General features: G+C 41.7%; 1 protein-coding gene across 1 annotated transcript in view; it reads right to left on the reverse strand.

Annotated features, from left to right (window-relative positions):
- Positions 1-1,656: 1,656 nt before the first annotated feature.
- The window catches only part of LOC111529501 (WD repeat-containing protein 76), a 34,274-nt gene continuing 13,201 nt past the window's right edge, over positions 1,657-22,729 (reverse strand). Inside the window, exons 5-11 of the mRNA XM_026447862.1 lie at positions 20,105-20,203; positions 19,951-19,994; positions 18,622-18,775; positions 12,088-12,246; positions 5,582-5,799; positions 4,212-4,364; positions 1,657-1,714 (exon numbers count right to left, since the gene is read on the reverse strand). Of these exons, the coding sequence (XP_026303647.1) occupies positions 1,657-1,714; positions 4,212-4,364; positions 5,582-5,799; positions 12,088-12,246; positions 18,622-18,775; positions 19,951-19,994; positions 20,105-20,203 (885 nt within the window). The remainder of the gene's footprint in view (positions 1,715-4,211; positions 4,365-5,581; positions 5,800-12,087; positions 12,247-18,621; positions 18,776-19,950; positions 19,995-20,104; positions 20,204-22,729) is intronic.

Consider the following 22,729-nt stretch of genomic DNA (forward strand, 5'->3'; position numbering starts at 1 on the left):
CTACTCAAGAGGCTGAGGCAGGAGAATTGCTTGAACCTAGGAGGCAGAGGCTGCAGTGAGCCGAGATCATGCCAATGCACTCCAGCCTGGGCAACAGAGCGACACTCTGTCTCAAAATAAAAATAACATAACATAACATAGGTTGGGCATGGGGGCTCACACTTGTAATCCCAGCACTTTGGGAGGTCAAGGTGGGTGGTCGCTTAAGGTCAAAAGTTCGAGACCAGTCTGACCAACGTGGAGAAACCTCATCTCTACTAAAAATGCAGAAATTAGCCAGACAGAGTGGTGTGAACCTGTAATCCCAGCTTCTTGGAAGGCTGAGGCAGAATTGCTTGAACCCAGGAGGTGGAGGTTGCAGTGATCCGAGATCATGACACTGCACTCCAGCCTAGGCTACAAAGTGAGACTCTGTCTTAAAAAAAAATAAAAATAAATAAAAATTGCGGACCTGAAAAAAAAAGAAACTGATAAAATGGAACAAAATGTATGAAGCAGGCCAGGCGCGGTGGCTCAAGCCTGTAATCCCAGCACTTTGGGAGGCCGAGACAGGTGGATCACGAGGTCAGGAGATCAAGACCATCCTGGCTAACCCGGTGAAACCCCGTCTCTACTAAAAAATACAAAAAAACTAGCTGGGCGAGATGGCAGGTGCCTGTAGTCCCAGCTACTCGGGAGGCTGAGGCAGGAGAATGGCGTAAACCCGGGAGGCGGAGCTTGCAGTGAGCTGAGATCCGGCCACTGCACTCCAGCCTGGGCGACAGAGCGAGACTCCGTCTCAAAAAAAAAAAAAAAAAAATGTATGAAGCAACAATCAATATGTATCACACACTATTCCCAACTTCATAAATACTGACAAAGAGGGATATCAGGAGAAGGCATTGAGTAAAGTTTGATATTAAATACACACATACAAGGCTGGGCGCTGTGGCTCACGCCTGTAATCCCAGCACTTTGGGAGGCCGAGGTGGGTGGATCACAAGGTCAGGAGTTTGAGACCAGCCTGACCAACATGGTGAAACCCCATCCCTACTAAGAACACAAAAAATTAGCCAGGCGTAGTGGTACGTGCCTGTAATCCCAGCTACTCAGGAGGTTGAGGCAAGAAAATCACCTGAACCTAAGAGGCGGAGATTGCAGTGAGCAGAGATCACACCACTGCACTCCAGCCTGGGTAAAAGAGACTCCGTCTCCAAAAAATATATATATATATGTATATATACACATTCAAAGTAGTTGATATAAGAGTATAATCAAAGAAATGAAGTGGGAAGATGGGGAAACCCTCTAGGCCCAGAATAAACAGACACAAATAAACAGAGCTTCAGACAGCCTCATCAGCAAGTGAATAATTACAGTCTTCTTCAATAAGATAACATGAGTAATTCAGTTCAGAATAAAGTCATTAACCTTAACCAACAATAACCTCCCACCTGCAGAGAACAGCTACTGACTACAAGAGACTGAACCTCTACAGACACAGAGAACCTAGAACCAAGAACCCTTCCGGATAGGAACTAGCAAACTGGGACACTTACAATTTTTGTATTCAAAAATTAGGACTATTACATCTCTTTGACAATCAGATGTCTAATGTATGCACTGCAACAAACGGTTCATGGTAATCCACATCTACATTATTTGGCATATAGAAGCCTACCTGATGGTGGTGAGGAGAGGAATCTTGTAAGATACACAGCTGCTGTCAAAAATTCTGCAAAATAAAGAGAGTAAGACATTATTTTGTTTCTTAAAAACTTTCTGAAATAAATATCAGTGTATTTAACAAGCTTCTCATTAATTCACGGTATGAAATACATAATTGTCATTTAAAAATATGTAGGATCAGGCCAGGTTTAGAGGTCTATGCCTGTAATCCACAGGAGGATCACCTGAGGCCAAGAGTTTGAGACCAGCCTGGGCAATACAGTGAGACCCATCTGTACAAAAAATTTAAAAATTAGCTGGCTGTGGGGCACATGCCTGTAGTCCAAGCTACTCAGGAGGCTGAGGTGAGAGGATCACTTGACACTTGAGCCCAGGAGTTTGAGATTACACTGAGCTATGATCACACTACTGCACTCCAGCCTGAGCAACAGAGCGAGACCCTGTCTACAAAAAAAAAAAAAAACAGCAGGGGTAGGATCAGGCTCCAACAAATCTTGGCTAAAATACTAAACAAAAGTTGCAAGACGTTTTATAAAATAAGTCAGTGCTTACAGTTTAGTGTAGAAATCATTTGGCCGGCTGTTGTGGCTCATGCCTGTAATCTCAGCACTTTGAGGCCAAGGTGGGAGGATCACTTGAGGCCAGGAGTTTTAGACCAGCCTGGGCAATATAGTGAGACCCTATCTCTACAAAAAAAAATAAAAAATAGTAATAATAGCTAGGTATGGTGGCGCATACCTCTAGTCCCAGCTACTTGGAAGCTAAGGCAGTAAGATTGTTGGAGCCCATAAGATTGCTGGAGCCCAGCAGGTCAGGGTTGCAGTGAGCCATGATCATGCCACTGCACTCTAGCCTGGGCAACAAAGAGATCTTGTCTCTAAAAAAAACATTAATAATGATAAGTGAATAGAAATAAAATGCACATTCTAAAGTGATAATCTGAACTGTAAAATTATATCCACAATTCACAATATGAGACATAAAGGATGTGGTCTGAAAATGTACAAATCACCTAAAAGTACATCTATGTATCAAGAGCAGTTTCCCTGAGACTCATCAGTTGAAGACCCTGATAGTGTCATTTCCAGACTAAGACCAACTAGCAACCAAGGAGGAGTTGTATTTTGGTTTTCAAGAGACAGCATCTCAGTTGATGCCCAGGCTGAAGTGCAATGGCACTGTCACAGGTCACCGAAGCCTCAACCTCCCAGGTTCAAGTGATCCTCCCACCTCAGCCTCCCAAGTAGCTGGGACTATAAGCACACAATACCATGTCTGCCTAATTTTTTCTGTAAAGACAGGGTCTCTTTCTGTTGCCCAGGCTGGTCTCGAACTCGTGGACTCAAGTGATCCTCCCACCTCAGCCTCCCGAAACGCTGGGATTATAGGCATAAGCCACTACACCTGGCCAAAGAGAGGAGATTTTATACAGCAGTTGGAGAAGAGTCTAGAAGCCTCCACTGAGCACTTCAGCAGAAGGAAACTAACAGCATCACCACCTCCTTCTCTTCTCCTTGTGCCTAGCTTTTCTGGTATGGTTGCTTGGCACTAGAGTTTATTGCCTAAATAGATTAGTAGAAAGCCAAACCACTAATAGTTAATGTAACAAGACTAAACTGCAGTGTAAATGAACAGGAACAGAACAGGTAGCTTTTGAGACAAAGGAAACTGAATGAGTGGAAAGGGGATGCTGGCCTACCATTCCCTGGTGACTCTCTTTCTGCACCATCTGGTAATACTCACAGACTTTGCTAGAAACTAACTGGACAACTGTCACACACTGCAGACCACGCTCTTCCCAACAGGTGGGTTTAAACAGAAACTGGGTGCCATTCTGGAGCCTGGTGCACAGTATACACTCAACCGAATAATATAGGAATTCCAAAATGGCTTAAGGTAAAACTCTTAGAAACTGAAAAGTGCTTGCAATTTTAAGCAAAATCAGGGATTCTACAAGAGAACAAAATAATTTTCCTTTGTGATTACACTAATGTTCCCGACATCTTTATTGACACTGTTTTGTTTTTTGTTCAACTGGTTTATATTACACTTTAAATCCATTTTTGGGAAGTAGCTATAGAAAAGTACTAAAGCTAAAACCCTAGAACTATAAAACAATATCCAATAGCTTGTACAGAACCCCAGTTTTTGCTATTTTCTGTCTGCTCACGGTCTGGGGCTCTGCAATTTCCATTCAGCACTTCACTTGCAGAATAGATCACACTGACCCCAAAGTATGCTAAAATTATCTCCTTCTCACAGCCTGGTTTCGGGGATTCTTCAGTGCTTAAAGGAAAGCTGGACCATAAACCACCCAGGGTAGTTACGGACCTTTGCCAGTCTCAAGGAAATTTCCAGGACCCAAAAACTGCTGAAAAGCCATTAAATACAGGTCATCAGTCTTCAGGAACCTAGATATGACTACTAAACAATAACATTAGCAATTTAATAGGGAACAGCAGTAAACAAAGCTTTTGGTTTACTGACACAATAGCTATAGAATCTTTACATTCCTTAAAAACATTTCTGCCTTCCCAATTTACCTCAGATTACAATCGGCACATGTGGTCACCACTCTGTTACCAGTAACAGGTGAAAAATAGGCAGAAGCAATGCTCTTTGTATGTTCAGTCAAAGAAATCAAAGGCTGACTTCCCCTGGACTTCAGTTGCCTTGCATCATAAATATGAGTATCCCTGTAATGGGAGAAACAATGATCAATGTTGCCATAGTACATGTAATGAGCCTCTACAACAGGGCTAAACATAAGTTAGACACTCACATACTTGCTATACTGAGGAACATTTAAGACACAACTCTCGGCTGGGCGCGGTGGCTCGTTTGTAATCCCAGCACTTTGGAAGGCTGAGGCAAGCGGATCACCTGAAGTCAGGAGTTTGAGACTAGCCTCAACATGGAGAAACCCCATCTCTACCAAAAATACAAAATTAGCTGGGTATGGTGGTGCACACCTGTAATCCCAGCTACTCGGGAGGGTAAGGCAGAAGAATTGCTTGAACATGGGAGGCGGCAGTTGCAGTCAGGTGAGATTGCGCCACTTCACTCCAGCCTGGGCAAAAGAGCAAGACTCCATCTCAAAAAAAAAAAAGACAGCACCCTCTAATACTCTATTAGTTCTCCCAAAACTGGTATAGATAACAAGTACAATACTACACTCATTCCAAAACTATAGCAGATACATGGATCCAGTGCATACAGAAAGACAAGTTTTTTTTTTTTGTTTTGTTTTGTCTTTTTTGAGATGGAGTCTCACTCTGTCATCCAGGCTGGAGTGCAGTGGTGCAATCTTGGCTCACTGCAACTTCTGCCTCCTGTGTTCAAGTGATTCTCCTGCCTCAGCCTCCCAAGTAGCTGGGATTACAGGTGCATGCCACCACACCTGGCAATTTTTTGTATTTTTAGTAGAGACAGGGTCTCACCATATTGGCCAGGCTGGTCTCAAACTCCTGACCTCAAGTGATCTGCCTGCCTCAGCCTCCCAAAGTGCTGGGATTACAGGCATGAGCCACCACGCCCGGCTGTCAAGTTTCTAGTTGGTTTTTCAATCCTTCCAAGAAAAAAGTTAACACAGGCCAACAAGTTGTAGGTCACATATAACTTTTTTTCCTTAAAATTTAAACTTTCTTCTCGTAAGATTAGAAGCAAATACATACAATGCCAAGAAAAAAAATTTCTTTCAGCATTTCCACTATTTATTAAATCTAAAAGAATTTATTTTAAAAAAAAATCACTCAAGTCTCAATCAGTGTAGAAAGAAAAATTACTTGGCCTTTGGGTATTACAAAAGTAATACCTTTTGTAATATTTTATTACAGTATCTTTGACAACCAAACTAACCCATGTAATTTTGACATTAAAAGGTCTAAGTCATAAAGTCTTATAAAGACCATACCTCAATCCGGCAGTGATAAAATACTGTCTATGCACTGGGTGGACATGAACAGTTCTTATTTTTCCCATAGAAGAACTGGTAAGTTTCTCATAAGAAGTTCCAGGTGTCCGTCTATCCACCAGTGACATATTTCCATCCCAGTGTCCTACTATCAAAGTGGAGGCATCTTCTGACAAGAAGTCGAAGGAGGAAAAGCTACTTCTTTCATTTCTATACACCTAAGAATATAAGTAACAATCAGCTTGTATCACACTCTTCTTATAAAGAAAGCCAAAACAGCCAGGCGTGGTGGCTCACGCCTGTAATCCCAGCACTTCGGGAGGCCGAGACGGGCAGATCACGAGGTCAGGAGATCGAGACCATCCTGGCTAACACGGTGAAACCCCGTCTCTACAAAAAATACAAAAATTAGCCGGGCGTGGTGGCGGGTGCCTGTAGTCCTAGCTACATGGGAGGCTGAGGCAGGAGAATGGCGTAAACCCGGGAGGCGGAGCTTGTAGTGAGTGGAGATCCGGCCACTGCACTCCAGCCTGGGCGGCAGGGTGAGACTCCGTCTCAAAAAAAAAGAAAGAAAGCCAAAACATAAATTCTTTAGTAAAAGGGTTATAAAACACTTTACCCAAATAACCTCATTTATCCTCTCATCATCCCCATCAGATGCACAAAACATAATGGAAACACAGTCAGGGTATCCGGGGGGTCCATTGCCTTGAATATTTATCATTTCTATGTGTTGGGAACATTTCAAGTCCTCTCTTCTGGCTATTTTTAAATATACAATACACTGTTGTTAACTATAGTTACCCTATTCTGCTACTGAACATTAGAACTTATTCCTTCTATCCAACTGAAAATTTAAAAAAAAAAAAAAAAAAAAAAGGAAACAAAGGCACTGATCAGCTGTGTCTACAATTAAATGGCCCATCTACCCATGTCAGGGCTACATCCCAAATCTCTCAAACCCAATAAACCTCAGTTCCAGATCTACCCTGTGAAACTTAACAAGAAAAGAACTGAATCTGAATTCTACCCAACTGAAATTATATTTTAATATGCAAAGTAACTTCGCCAACCAAGTCCAAGATACACAGCTGAATGCTCACCTACTCTTAGTAGAGGAGTAAATATATACATTTTTTGACAGTTAATCAGGCTACATCTATCAAAATGCTTAATGCTTATACTTTTGGACCCAGTAATTTCACTAAGAGATCTGTAACAATGTCTGCTGCAAGATTGCTTATAATAGCAATAAGAAGCAACATAAATATCCACCAAGAGAGATCTGGTTAAATAAATGATGGTCCACCTCTACTTTGAAATACCACACAATGCTAAAAAGACTAAGGTAGTTTTATAGTATTAACTGTCCAAGATATACTATTAAGTGAAAAGAGTTGCAAAAGGCTATGTATATTAGTATGAAGCCATTAGTATAAAGAAGAGGAGAAAAAAATGTGTAACTATATGCTTGTAAGCACAGGTATACTTTTGTGGAAGCATACTCAAGATACGCAACAATGGTTACTTGTGGATAATGCAAATGAAGGACAGATTTACTTTTATATCTGAGTTACTGTAAATATTTTATCATGAGCCTTTTTTTATTTTTTGGGATGAAGTCTCACTCTGTTGCCCAGTCTGGAGTGCAATGGCACAATCTCGGCTCACTGAAACCTCTGTCTCCCAGCTTCAAGTGATTCACCTGCCTCAGCCTCCCAAGTAGCTAAGATTACAGGTGCGCACCACCACGCCCAGCTATGTCGTGAGCATGTTATTAAGTTTTTAATCACATGTAATCCACAATGCAATCACTTTGGGTTTAGGACTCATGCATATAAAGAATAAAAAATAAATCTTCCTGTCAACTAAGAGGGGATGACCACAATTCTTACTACTGAATCATGAATTGCTGATTTTTAGTTTTAAAAACAAGTATTATAAACTAAGAATAAATTAATATACTAAAGGCATCACAACCTTCACACCCCACAAAAAGACCAATATATACAAATGAAACTTGGCATATTCAATATATTTAAATGATTAAGAGCAGGGGCTTTGGAGTCAGACAAATCCTGGTGTAAATTCTTGTTCTGCCACCTATGTCCTTGAGCAACATCATAAACCTCTCTTTGCCTCAATTTTTTCACCTGTTAAACACAATAACATTACTCATTTTCTAGGGTGTTATAAGGCTTAATGATGTATATAAAGCACACTCAAGATAGTGCCTAGTATAAGGTACCTGTTCAGTCAGTAGTATCTGAAACAAATTACAAATATATGCAATAGCATGAATGAATCTTAAAAGTGTTACAGTAGGTAAAAGAAGCCAGAAACAAAAGGCTATATATCATTTAATTCCAAATGCTTGACATTCAGGAAAAGGCAAAATTATAGGGACAGTAATCACATCAGTGGTTATCAGGGATTGCAGACAGTGGGAGAATGACTACAAAAGGTTATGATGTAGTTTTGAGGGAAATGGAAATTTTCTTTTTCTTTTTTTTTTCCTGAGATGGAGTCTCACTCTGTCACACAGGCTGGAATGCAATGGCGCAATCTTGGCTCACTGCAACCTCCGCCTCCTGGGTTCAAGTGATTCTCCCTGGCCCAGCCTCCTGAGTAGCTGGGATTACAGGCGTGAGCCACCATGCCCGTCTAATTTTTTGTATTTTTAGTAGAGATGGGGTTTTGCCATGTTGGCCAGGCTGGTCTCAAACTCCTCATCTCAAGTGATCCACTGCCTCAGCCTCCCAAAGTGCCGGGATTACAGGCATGAGCCACTACACCCGGCTCTATAGCTTCATTACGATAGTTACACAGGTGTACACAATTCACCAAAACTCACAGAATTGTACACCTAAAATGGTAAATTGCACCATATGTAACTTTTTTTTTTTTTTTTTTGAGTCTCCCTCTGTCACCCAGACTGGAGTGCAGTGACACAATCCCAGCTTACTGCAGCCTCTGCCTCCCAGATTCAAGTGACTCTCATGCCTCAGGCCTTCCGAGTAGCTGGGACCACAGGTGCACGCTACCATGCCCGGCTAGTTTTTGTATTCTTAGTAGAGGTGCAGTTTCACTATGTTGGCCAGGCTGGTCTCGAACTCCTGAGCTCAAGTGATCCACCCTCCTCAGCCTCCCAAAGTGCTGAGATTACAGGTGTGAACCACCGTGCCTGACCTATTCTTTGTATTATTGCAAATAATGCTGGTATGAATATTCCTGTACAAGTTTTTGTGTCAACTTGTGCTTTCATTTCTCTTGGGTGTATACCTAGGAGGGATATTGCTAGGTCATATGGTAACTCTATTTAACATTTATGGAACTGTCAAACTTTCCCCAACCAACTACACCATTTTACACACCAATTCTCAATGGATAAGAGTTTCAATTTTTCCACATCATTGCCAACACTTGTTACTACTGGCAAGTGTAGTTATCCTAGTGAGTATAAAGTGGTATCTCATTGTGATTTGCATTTCCCTAATGCTTAGAATCTTTTCATGTGCTTATTTGCCATTTGTGGTGTTTTTTTGTTTTGTTTTGTTTTGTTTTAAGATGGAGTCTTGCTCTGTCGCCCAGGCTAAAGTGCAGTGGCGCGATCTCAGCTCACTGGAAACCCCACCTCCCGGGTTCAAGCGATTCTCCTGCCTCAGCCTCCCAAGTAGCTGGGACTACAGGTGCCTGCCACCACATCTGGCTAATTTTTGTATTTTTAGTAGAGATGGGGTTCCACCATGTTGGCCAGGCTGGTCTCAAACTCCTGATCTCAGGTGATCCACCTGCCTCAGCCTCCCAAAGTGCTGGGATTAGAGGTGTGAGCCACTACGCCCAGTGCCAATTCTGTTTCTTTAGAGAAATGTCTATTCAGATCCTTGCCCTTTTTTTAATTGGGTTAGCTTTTTTAATGAAGCTGTAGGAGTTCTCCACCTATTGTTTTAAGGTCAGGCTTATTGAAATGTAAGTTACGGCCGTGCATGGTAGCTCACGCCTGTAATCCCAGCACTGGTCAAGGTAGGCAGATTACTTGAGCTCAGGAGTTTGAGACCAGCCTGGGCAACATGGCAAAACACTGTCTCTACTAAAAATACAAAAATTAGCCAAGCATGGTGACACATGCCTATAGTTCCAGCTACTCAGGAGGCTTAGGTGGGAGGATCACTTGAGCCCAGGAGTTAAAGGCTGCGGTGAGCCGAGATCAAGCCACTTCACTCCAGCTGGAGTGACAGAGTGAGACTCCCATCTCGAAAAAATAAAAATAAATAAGGCCAGGCATGGTGGCTCACACCCGTAATCCCAATACTTTGGGAGGCCAAAGTGGGTGGATCACCTGTGGTCAAGAGTTCGAGACCAGCCTGGCCAACATGGTGAAACCCCATCTCTACTAAAAATACAAAAATTAGCCAGGCGCAGTGGCACATGCCTATAATCCCAGCTACTCAGGAGGCTGACGCAGGAGAATTACTTGAACCCAGGAGGCGGAGGTTGCAGTGAGCCAAGACTGTACCACTGCACTGCCACCTGGGCAACAAGAGCAAGACTCTGCTTCAGAAATAAATACGTAAATAAATAATTGAAACACAAATGTTCGACTGGGTGCTGTGGCTCATGCCTGTAATCCCAGCATTTTGGGAGGCTGAGGCGGGCAGATCACAAGGTCAGGAGATCGAGACCATCCTAGCTAACATGGTGAAATCCTGTCTCTACTAAAAATACAAAAAAAAATTAGCTGGGCGTAGTGGTGGGCACCTGTAGTCCCAGCTTCTCAGGAGGCTGAGGCAGGAGAATGGCATGAACCCAGGAGGCGGCAGAGCTTGCAGTGAGCAGAGATCACACCACTGCACTCCAGCCCAGGCGACAGAGCGAGACTCCGTCTCAAAAAAAAAAAAACACATGTTCATTAACCGATGAACAGATGAATCAAATGTGGAATACCCATACAATGGCATATTATGCAGCCATAAAAAGGAATGAAGTACTGATACATGGCTACAACATGGATGAACTCTGAATACATTTTGTTAAAGAAACCAGTCACAAAAGACCACAAATTGTATGATTTCATTTATGTGAAATGTCCAGAATAGGAAAATCTGGCCAGACGCAGTGGCTCACGCTGTAATCCCAGCACTTTGGGAAGCTGAGGCAGGTGGATCACAAGGTCAGGAGTTCCAGACCAGCCTGGCCAATATGATGAAACCCCATCTCTACTAAAAATACAAAAATTAGCTTGGCGTGGCGGCATGTGCCCGTAGTCCCAGCTACTCAGGAGGCTGAGGCAGGAGAATCGCTTGAACCTGGGAGGTGGAGGTTACAGTGAGCCGAGATCATGCCACTGCACTCCAGCCTGGGCGACAAAGTGAGACTCCATCTCTACAACAACAACAACAATTCCCCGGGCATGGTGGTGGGTGCCTGTAATCCCAGCTACTAGGAAGGCTGGGGCAGGAGAATCGCTCAAACCTGGGAGGCAGAAGTTGCAGTGAGCCAAGATCGCGCCACTGCATTCCAGCCTGGGTGATGAGAGTGAAACTCCGTCTCAAAAAAATAATAAAATAAAAAATAAAGTTCAACTTATAAGACTTCTCTTATTGAGACAATCTGATACAGTTAAGCAAATCTGAAAGTTCATCTCAAATGACATGTTTGTTTTAAGCATTAAGTAGAAGATGTCTTATTTTGAGAGAGGGTCTCACTCTGTTGGCTGGGCTGAAGTCCAGTTACGTATGTAATCATGGCTTTACTACCGCCTCAATCTCCTGGGCTCAAGCAATCCTCACACCTCAGCCTCCTGAGTAGCTATGACTAGAGGCACGTGCCACCACACCAAGCTAATTTTTTTTTAGAGGCAAGGTCTTACTATGTTGCCCAGGCTGATCTCTAACTCCTGGGCTCAAGTGATCCTCCCACCTCAGCATCGTGAGTAGCTCAGACTACAGGCACACACCACCACGCCCAGCTAGTATTTTTTATTTTTTGTAGAGACAAGGTCTCGCCATGTTGCCCAGGCTGGTCTGGAACTCCTGGCCTGAAGTGAGCCTCCCACCTTGGCTTCCCAAAGTACTGAGATTACAAGCATAAGCTACCACACCCAGCTAAATACAAGTCTTATGCCTAAAAATGGAAGAGTAAGTTATTTTATTTTAAAGCTTTGGGGGAAAAAAAAAAATTAACAAGTGCAAACACATACTACCTGCCAGGCTCTGTTCTAAGTACTTTATCTGCATAAACTCATCAAATTCTCACGACAACCATAAGGTCAGTACTGTTAAATCCCATTTCAGAACGAAGGAAAGTAAGGCACAATGAGGTTAAGCAACTTGTCAAGGTCACATAACTAGTAATAGATGATCTGGGATTTGCACATAGGCAGTGTAGCTCTCAAAGTCCTTCTGCTATATCACTTCTCCCAATTGGTATAATAATTATTCATGTGGCATTTCATAGAGAATCTAGAATATCATCTGAAGTCAGCATGTAAACACATTAACATTTACCTCTTCAAAAATAGCCCTGGAAAAATCCCCAGAGCGTAACGTGCCATCATAGCTCAGTGACAGTATGTGGGCCGGATTGGCGGGTGAGAAGTAAAGACAGCTAACTGGTTGACTATGGGGATGAAAAACATAAACTCCATCTTCTTTAGGTTGCTGGGTCTGGAAGAGAGTTGGAGGTAAGGGGAGAGGAAAAAAAGCTAGTGAAAAGTAGTGATTTTTGCTATGCTATTATGTCATTAAAGAATTTACACTGGATTATATTCAGTCTTAGTCTATAATTGTAACCACTCTCCCCATCAGAAAGTCAGAATGAGAAACTTAATCTTGTCATTAACTTTTTTCTAGTTTTCAATCCAACAATACCAAGTCACATTAATTTTAACAGTGACCAGCTTTCTGTAACTAACAAACTAGTTTATTACTGTCAGTTTATAAAATCCTCAGGAAATGAGAAATCTACTCTATTTCACACATGGTATAACTGCTAACTAAAAGAGTATCAGTACCTTACCACTTTGCTTATGCAGCAGGCTTCTGTATAATATTAACCTACTCATTCTCAGCATAATTTTCATAAGGTATTTGGTCCTGGGACAAAGATGATAGTTTTAAACATACTTTGTTCTCTAAATACACCATAAAAATGCATGTATTTGAATTTCCATATTAATATACCTACTCCTAAGGACTATCCTTTCCACAACTGCAATGCCAACTCCTGAGAAGTCACTTTTCAGATCAAGGTAAGTTATGTTTCTATGCCATATGGCACATTATGAAACACACAAAGCATCACCTCTAAATCTGGCTTAGTCTACTCTGAAATCGTCAAGCATTTTTGTTTTATTATTTTAAATTTTAAAATTGAAAAGTATTTTGTAACAGGAAAAAAAAGAGAAAAAATTATTATAATCACACATATTCTTCCTGTTACCACAGTTAGAAACTGACAGACATATTTGTTTATAGCATTTGTTTTCTAGAAAAATAAAACTTTCTCTTGTTATAAAGAACTCAATGCAGAAATGTACAAAGATGAACGTTTTAAAAAATCACTCCCGTCCAGGCACGGTGGCTCACACCTATAATCCCAGCACTTTGGGAGGCCAAGGCGGGTGGATTACGAGGTCAGGAATTCAAGACCAGCCTGGGCAAGATGATGAAACACTGTCTCTACTAAAAATACAAAAATTAGCCAGGCGTGGTGGCAGATGCCTGTAATCCCAGCTACTCAGTAGGCTGAGGCAGAGAATTGCTTGAACCGGGGAGGCAGAGTTTGCAGTGAGTCGAGATCGTGCCACTGAACTCCAGTCTGGGTGACAGAGCAAGATTCCGTCTCAAAAAAAAAAAAAAAAAATTCCAAATCTAAAATTCACCAAAATTATCATTAAAACACTGAGATTATAGATATTTTTATAGTTCAATTTAATGTGATTCAAAATGGCATATATAGCATGGTCCTTTTTAAAAATTTCTTCTCTATCATTCTATCTGTATAAGTACATATAAATATGTCAAAATAATATAAGAAAATGAAGCTAAAGGAATTTTTGAACTCCAAGTATTTACAGAGACATTATCTCCTACAATAGCAAAAGTATAAAACAAAAAGCAATTGTAGTCATTATGCTTTTTATTTTTTAAACTGTTAATTTTAGACAATTTATATTGATTTGAGAATATTATTCTCACCCTTCCTCCAACAGTCTTCTCTTTTTTTTCTTTTTTTTGAGATGGAGTCTCACTGTCACCCAGGCTGGAGTGCAGTGGCACGATCTCAGCTCACTGCAATCTCTACCTTCCAGGTTCAAGCGATTCTCTTGTTTCAGCCTCCTGAGTCGCTGGAATTACAGGCACCCACCACCACACTTAGCTAATTTTTGTATTTTTAGTGGAGATGGGGTTTCACCATGTTGTGACAGCAGGTAATCTGAAACGCAGATTTTTTTTTTTTTTTTTGAGACAGTCTCAACTCTGTCACCCAGGCTGGAGTACACTGGCGCAATGCCGGCTCACTGCAACCTCTGCCTCTTGGGTTCAAGCAATTCTCCTGCCTTAGCCTCCCAAGTGGCTGGGATTACAGGCACCCGCTACTATACGCAGCTAATTTTGTATTTTTAGTAGAGGCAGAGCTTCACCATGTTAGTTAGATAGGCTGATCTCGAACTCCTGACCTCAGGTGATTCGCCTGCCTCGGCCTACCAAAGTGCTCGGATTACAGGCGTGAGCCACTGCGCCTGGCCTTGTTCATTATCTTATACTAGGATTCATACCACCTACTTGTATAGGGGTAGAGGGTGTTACCACTCCCATGGGTCAAGAAAACTTCCTTTGAAGACAATCAGTTCTACTATTCACTTTCCCTACTTCCTCTATTTTTCCTCCAGCAACCATTTCCCTAGTCCTCATTCTAAAGAAGGATAATCGGAATACCCAATGTGCTTCTCTCTACTTTTGATAATATAGGAGAAAATTCTCAGGATTTGGTCAATTTACCAGTATGGACTCTGCACATGGGTCAGGGCAGAAGCTAAATTATGCTGTCTCCTAGCTATGCTACAGGATTCGTTTCTCTCCTTGGTAGCTAGTTTTTGAAGTATACTACATTAGATTCTGCTTCTTTTTTATTGCAGTAATGTTTTTTTTGTTTGTTTGTTTTTGTTTTTGTTTTTTTGAGATAGGATCTCACTCTGTCAATCCAGGCTGGAGTGCAGTGGCACAATCATGGCTCACTGCAGCCTCAACCTCCTTGGGCTCAGGTGATCTTCCCAGCTCAGCTTCCTGAGTAGCTGGGACTACTGGCACACACCACCACACCCGGCTATTTTTTTTTTTGTAGAGACAGGCAACTCACTATGTCACCTAGGCAGGTCTCGAATTAGTGGGTTTAAGCGATCCTCCTGCCTCAACTTCCCAAAGCGCTGGAATTACAGGTATGAGCCACTGCATTCAGCCAGCATGAGGGATCTTGTAGGGATAATGAAAATGTTCTAAAACCAGACTATGATAGTTAAACAACTGAGTAAACTTATTAAAAACCACTTAGGCCAGGCACAGTGGCTCATGTCTGTAATTCCAGCTCTGGAAGGCAGAGGCAGGTGGATCACCTGAGGTCAGGAGTTCGAGATCAGACTGGCCAACATCTCTACAAAAAATACAAAGATTAGGCTGGGCACGGTGGCTCACGCCTGTAAACCCAGCCCTTTGGGAGGCCGAGGTCTGGAGTTCATGACCAGACTGGTCAAGATGGTGAAACCCCATCTCTACTAAAAAAAAAAAAAAAAAAAAAAAAATCAGCCGAGCGTGGTAGCGGGCACCTGTAATCCCAGCCACTTGGGAGGCTGAGGCAGAGAATTGCTTGAACCCAGGAGGCGGAGGTTGCAGTGAGCAGAGATCATGCCACTGCACTCCAGCTTGGGCGACAGAGCGAGACTCGTCTCAAACAAACAAACAAACAAAACAAAAAGAAAAAAATTAGCCAGGTGTGGTGGCGAGCACCTGTAATCCCAGCTACTCAGGAGGCTGAGGCACAAGAATCACCCGAACTCAGGAGGTGGAGATTGCAGTGAGCCAGGATTGCACCACAGCATTCCAGCCTGGGTGACAGAGCGAGACTCCCACCTCAAAAAAAGGAAAAGCATTGAATTTTACATTTTAAGTAGGATTTTATGATAGGTAAATTATTACCTCAATAAAGCTACTTTTTTAAAAAACCGGGGAAATTGTGAGCACAGACAGGATAGGCAAGGTAATATTGCTTTTAGACTTGCTAAATCTGTTAATGAGATTGCCAAATGTCCTGGAAAATTAGGTTGGTGGAGAGATGGAGATACTGGACTATGGAGATCTAGTAACAGATTTTTTTTTTTGAAGTGGAGTTTTGCTCTTGTTGTCCAGGCTGGAGTGCAATGGCGCCATCTCGGCTCACTGCAACCTCCATCTCCCATGTTCAAGCAATTCTCCTGCCTCAGCCTCCCAAGTAGCTTGGATTACAGGTATTTCCACCACACCCAACTAATTTTGTTATCTTTAGTAGAGATGGGATTTCATCATGTTGGTCAGGCTGGTCTCAAACTCCAGACCTCAGGTGATCCGCCTAACTTCGGCCTCCCAAAGTGCTGGGATTAAAGGTGTGAGCCACCACGCCCGGCCATAATACAGATTTTTGGAGTCACCAGGAAAGATATGAAAAAAGAATTTTTATGTATGTCTTAAATTATATACAGATCAACCCATCCAAAAATATCTTCACTTAATCATGCTAATTTTCAATATTTCCTTTTCAAAATTATTCAAAAGGTTGTCTCAGATGAGTGTGGTGGCACACACCTGTAATCCCAGCACTTTGGGAGGCTGAAGCAGGTGGAGTGCTTGAGCTCAGGAATTTGAGATGAGCCTACACAACATAGTGAGACCCCAGTCTCTACAAAAAATAAAAAAATTAGCCAGGTGTGGTGGTACATGACTGTAGTCCCAGCTACTCAGGAAGCTGAGGTGGAGAATCACTTGAGCCTGGGAAGTTGAGGCTGCAGTGAGCTATGATCATGCCATTGCCCTCCAGCCTGGGCAACAGAGTGGGACTGTGTCTCAGTGAGGGGGAGGGGGAGAGAACAGTAGTCTCTATCTCCATTTCTTCCAGTTCTTTCATTACCCCCATACTTTCTTAATCTCCTAAAGCCTTTGTTCCTTACCTCATTGTCAAAGCTATTTTCTGAACTCACGAATGGTACCCTATTTTCAAAATCCATGGCCTTTTCTCCATTCTTTCAACTTCTCTGCAAAAGGCTCTGCCAACCTTCCATCCTTGAAACTTATCTCTTGGCTTCTAAAACACACTATTCTGATCTTCTTCCCACTTTTTTGCTTCAGTTTTCTTTGTTAAATCCTATCACCTCCTACCCCCAACTCACATCTTATCAAAATAAGGGAGAAGCTATGATCCCAAAATAAGAAAGAACTTGGTTTCTATCTGTCTCCAGACTTGCAAATTTTGTTTATAAACCCCAATCAACTTCAAGTCACCACTGTTTCTTCATCTTCATTAATTGTCCTTATGGCATTTATCATGTCTTTGGTCTTCTTCCCCAATAAGAAAATAAATTCAGAGAACATTAACTTGACTTTTCTCAATTTTGTAACAACAGACAGCATTTCATGCAGAATTATATGCACAATGAATGGAATTCAGTATCTATTTCTGACTCATCAAAGATGACTAGAATCGTTCCAAAGCAGATCCCTGGGAAGATATTTTGATACAGCTTAGAAACTGTTTCTTAGTCCATTTGGGCTGCTAAAAACAACATATCATAAACTGAGTGGCTTATAAACAGCAGCATTTTATTTCTCACAGTCCTGGTAACTAGGAATACCAAGATCAAGGTTCCAGTTCACTGAGTGTCTGTTAAGGGCCTACTTTCTGGTTCATAGTTGGTACCTTCTAGCTGAGTCCTTACATGGTAGAAGGGACAGTGGTCTCTCTTAGGTTTACTTTTATAAGAATCTTAATTCACGTTATAACCTTATTCATGACCTAAATCACCTCCCAAAGGTCCTACCTCCTAATACCACAGAAATTAGTATTTCAACATATGAATTTTTGGGGGGGACAAAAACATTCAGACCATAGCAGACCATATTTTAAACACAACTAGAAAACTAAACTTGGGGCCGGGTGTGGTGGCTCACGCTTGTAATCCCAGCACTTTGGGAGGCCAAGGCAGGCGGATCACGAGGTCAGGAGATTAAGACCATGGTGAAACTCCATCTCTACTAAAAACACAAAAAATAAGCTGGGCGTGGTGGCGGGCACCTGTAGTCCCAGCTACTCATGAGGCTGAGGCAGGAGAATGGCATGAACCAGGAGATGAAGCTTGCAGTGCGCCGAGATCGCGTCACTGCACTCAGCCTGGGCGACAGAGCAAGACTACATCTCAAAAAAAAAAAAAAAACACTAAACTTTTTTTTTTTTTTTTTTTTCCGAGACGGAGTCTCACTTTGTCGCCCAGGCTGGATGGCACCATGTCGACTCACTCCAACCTCTGTTTCCTGGGTTCAGGCAATTCTCCTGCATCAGCCTCCCAAGTAGCTAGGATCACAGGCACCTACCACCACATCCAGCTAATTTTTGCTTTTTATAAGTAGAGACAGGGTTTCACCATGTTGGCCAAGCTGGTCTCAAACTCCTGACCTCAAGTGATCCACCCGCCTCAGCCTCCCAAAGTGCTGGTATTACAGGCATGAGCCACTGCACCCGGCCACTTTGTGTGATCTTTTCACATATATGTTTAAAGTATAACAAAGTTTTCTGGCAGTTAATTTATGCCCAGATGGTTAATGATATTCAAGCTAAAAATATTAAAGTTCTATAAAGCAAATTTAAATTCCTCCAGATTTCTAAAATTTGGAATAAAGCATCATAAAGCCCAAAACTATAAGTCTCACGCAACATTTATAAACACATAGCTCTAGCCTATTCTCTTCCAGACTATTTGCTTTAGACAAACTATAATATATTCAAGAATAACAACTTACCAAATCACAAAGTCCAACTTGCCCAAATTTGGCCCCAACTGCTACCAAAGTTCTAGTCTCTGATGGGTGGAGAGCCATAGAGAATATTGGGCCTGTGGTAACTTTGTAAACAGTATCTTCACTAATGACCATGCCATTTAAATTGGCTCTGTAGCTAAGAAAATTAGAAAGTTAAATTTTGTAAGTAAAACCAATCTCAATAGTCAAAATAAGTAAAAGATTATTCAAAAAGAAAAATTACAATTAGTAAACAAATATGGGAAACTATTCAATCTCCTGGTAACCAAGGAAATCAAATTAAGCAATACTCTTTCACTTTTTAAATTACCCTTGATAATTTTACCACCACCAAAAACTGGTAGGCTGCAGTTAAATACACATACTCACACATATAGCTAGTGGAAGAGTAAGTTCGTATAAAATTTTCATAAGAAAAAAAGTCTTTTGAGAAACAATTCGGCAGTGTGTACTAAAAGCTATAAAAATGTTCACAATATTTGATGCATTAATCTCACTTCTGGAAATCTAACCTAAAGAAATAATCCACTATCATATCCATATACTTCAACAAACACACAAAACTAAATGGAAAACAACCGCAAATACCAAGCAGGTAGGAGGAGAAGTGAATTCCTTCTACTCAATGAAATATTTTATAATTATTCAATAACTTTAAAGACTCTAATAACATGTAACCACAAATGAAAAAAGCATAATGCAGGCCAGGCACAGTGGCTCACACCTGTAATCCCAGCACTTTGGGAGACCAAGGCAGATGGTTCACTTTAGCTCAGGTGTTCAAGACCAACCTGGGCAACACAGCAAAATCTCATCTCTACAAATACAAAAATTAGTGAGGTATGATGATGCATGCCTGTAGTCCAAGCTACTTGGGAGGCTGAGGTGGGAGGATCATTTGAGCCCAGGAAGCAGAGGTTGCAGTCAGCCAAGATTGCGCCACTGTACTGCAGCCTAAGCAACAGAGGGAGACCTTGTCTCAAAAAAAAAAAAAAAAAAGTATAATGCAAAATTGTATATACATTACAACATACAGTAAAAACGTATGTGGATTCACTCATTTATTCAACACTGAACATATATTATGTGCCAGGCACTGTTCTGGTTATTGAAATAGAATTCTTGCCCTCATGAAGCTTATATCCTAGTAGTATTGTATATGGCAACACTTGAGAGGAAATACACAAAAGCAACGGTTGTTAGGGTGGAAACATTTCATCTCACTTTCAAAATTCCCTAAAATAGTGTATAGCCTTTATAACTCAAACATCTCAAAAAAATATAAAAGAAACACAAGGAATTGCAACTTACCTTTTAATGCTAGATAATCCTTTCTCGGTGTTCTTACTACTTGGCTGAAACATTGGGAGAGATCAAAGAACTACGTTAACATATATATATATATATATAGTATATATTTCCTTAACAGATGATTCTAAAAGCTATTAGCCTTCCCAAGTGATACCTTGTTCATTCTTGCCCATGTGTGTAGAAATCCTTTAAATCGTTCATTGTCTTCTTGATTTTCAGAAGTCATTTCTAAAGGCCCAGGAGGTAACAAAGGCTGTTATAAAAAATAAAAAGTTATTTGTTGGTCTCGTAAATTTGTGGGTTTACGTTTACCTAGAATGTAAACACAAGGAGAGCAAGGGTATTTGTCTGTTTTCCCACAACTTCACTTTCAACATTAACAGTAACGGTGGCACAGGCCGGGCGCGGTGGCTCAAGCCTGTAATCCCAGCACTTTGGGAGGCCGAGACGGGCGGATCATGAGGTCAGGAGATCGAGACCATCCTGGCTAACATGGTGAAACCCCGTCTCTACTAAAAAATACAAAAAACTAGCTGGGCGTGGTGGCAGGTGCCTGTAGTCCCAGCTACTCGGGAGGCTAAGGCAGGAGAATGGCGTAAACCCAGGAGGCAGAGCTTGCAGTGAGCTGAGATCCGGCCACTGCACTCCAGCCTGGGCGACAGAGCGAGATTCCGTCTCAAAAAAAAAAACAAAAAAAAACAACAACAACAACAAAAAAAAAACAGTAACGGTGGCATATCATGGACATTCAAAATAATTGTTCAATAAATGAATGCCAGATACCCTATAAAGTAATAACATGTATTATCTCATTTAATCCTCTCAAGAACCTAGTGAATGAGGTATCACATTTTAAAGACAGTGGATTGAAACTCAGAGCCTGTAATCCCAGCACTTTGGGAAGCCGAGGCAGGCGGATCACGAGGTCAGGAGTTCAAGACCAGCCTGCCCAACATGGTGAGATCCCGTCTCTACTAAAAATACAAAAATTAGCTGGGCATGGTGGCAGGTGCCTGTAATCCCAGCTACTCGGGAGGCTGAGGCAGGAGAATCGTGTGAACCCAGGAGGTGGAGGTTGCAGTGAGCCAAGATTGCACTATTGCACTCCAGCCTGGGCAACAGGGCAAGACTCCGTCCCCCCCAAAAAAAGCAGAAACTTAGAGGAGTTAACTTGCCCGAAGTCACACAGCCAATAACCGGAAAAGCTGAGAACTGACTCAGATTATCTTAACTCATTACTCAGTATTATACCTACATTACTATTTTTTTAAACAGTTTGTAACCAACCAATGGGTGAGAAATCATGTTAATATGTCACAACTAGCAATTTGTTTTAGTGAATGAGAATAGAATAGAAATACCAGGCCAGGAACATGGCTCACACCCGTAATCCCAGCACTTTGGGAGGCCGAGGCAGGCAAATAGCTTGAGGCCAGAAGTTCGAGACCAGCCTGGCCAACATGGCGAAACCCCATTTCTACTAAAAATACAAAAATTAGCCAGGCGTGGTGGCACACGCCTGTAGTCCCAGCTACTATGGAGGCTGAGGCACGAGAATCACTTAAACCAGGGAGGCGGAGGTTGCAGTGAACAGAGATCGTGCCATTGCAATCCAGGTTGGGCGACAGAGGGAGACTGTGGCTCAAAAAAAAAAAAAAAAAAGAAATACCAAAGTGCACATGTAGTGTCACTTGACAAACTGTGGTTTCAGTTGCATATATGTGTAATGGTTACAATGTAAATATCTTTTTTTTTTTTTTTAAATTTAATGTCTCAAGTGATGCTCCCACCTCAGCCTCCTGAGGAGCTGGGACTACAGGCACATGCCACCACACCCAGCTAATTTTCGTATTTTTTTTGTGAGGACAGGGTCACTTGATGTTGCCTAGCCTGGTCTCAAACTCCTGGGTTCAAGTGATCCTCTTGCCTCAGCCTCCCAAAGTGCTGGGATTACAGGCATGAGCCACTATACCTGGCGATAAATATATTTGTGGGCTGAGGCTTCAAAAAAGTTTGGAAGCTACTCTTCCATGCTGCTTCCCGTAACACCTAGATTTGTAATTTGCTCCCAGAGTACCTTCCTAATTAGTGCTATCTTTCTATTTACAATTAAACACTGATATAAAGTATTAAAAATATGTGTTCTTGAAAAATATTATTTAGACAATGTTTGCTAAATAAAACTCTACTCACTAAACTACACATTATCACATATTATTAACATTAATAACTATATTTTATTGATTACTAAGCCCTTAATATAATGTGAGAAACTTGATAGATACAATTTATCTTCACAGTAGCTCTTTGAGGTTTCTTTTTTTAAAAACTGACATAAAACTGTACATATTTACTTAGGGTTCTATTATTGCTGACTTTTTTTAATGGGGAAACTATCAGAAAGGTTAATTAACTCACCCACAATCCTATAGCAGGTAAGTCCCGCAGAAATACAGAATTTAATCCAGTCTTTACAACTTTGAAATCTTACTCATTAAACCAGAGAACAGGCCAGGCTCAGTGGCTCACACCTGCAATCCCAGCACTCTGGGAGGCCAAGGCAGGCAGATCACTTGAGGTCAGGAGTTCAAGACCAGCCTGGCCAGCATGGTGAAACCCCATCTTTACCAAAAATATAAAAAATCAGCCAGGTATGGTGGCATGTGCCTGTAATCCCAGCTATTCAGGAGGCTGAGGCAGGAGAATCGCTTGAACACGGGGAGTGGGTTGCGGTGAGGCAAGAGCATGCCACTGCATTCCAGCCTGGGTAACAGAGCGA

Source organism: Piliocolobus tephrosceles, unplaced genomic scaffold, assembly GCF_002776525.5.
Source record: "Piliocolobus tephrosceles isolate RC106 unplaced genomic scaffold, ASM277652v3 unscaffolded_108, whole genome shotgun sequence".
NCBI lineage: Eukaryota > Metazoa > Chordata > Mammalia > Primates > Cercopithecidae > Piliocolobus > Piliocolobus tephrosceles.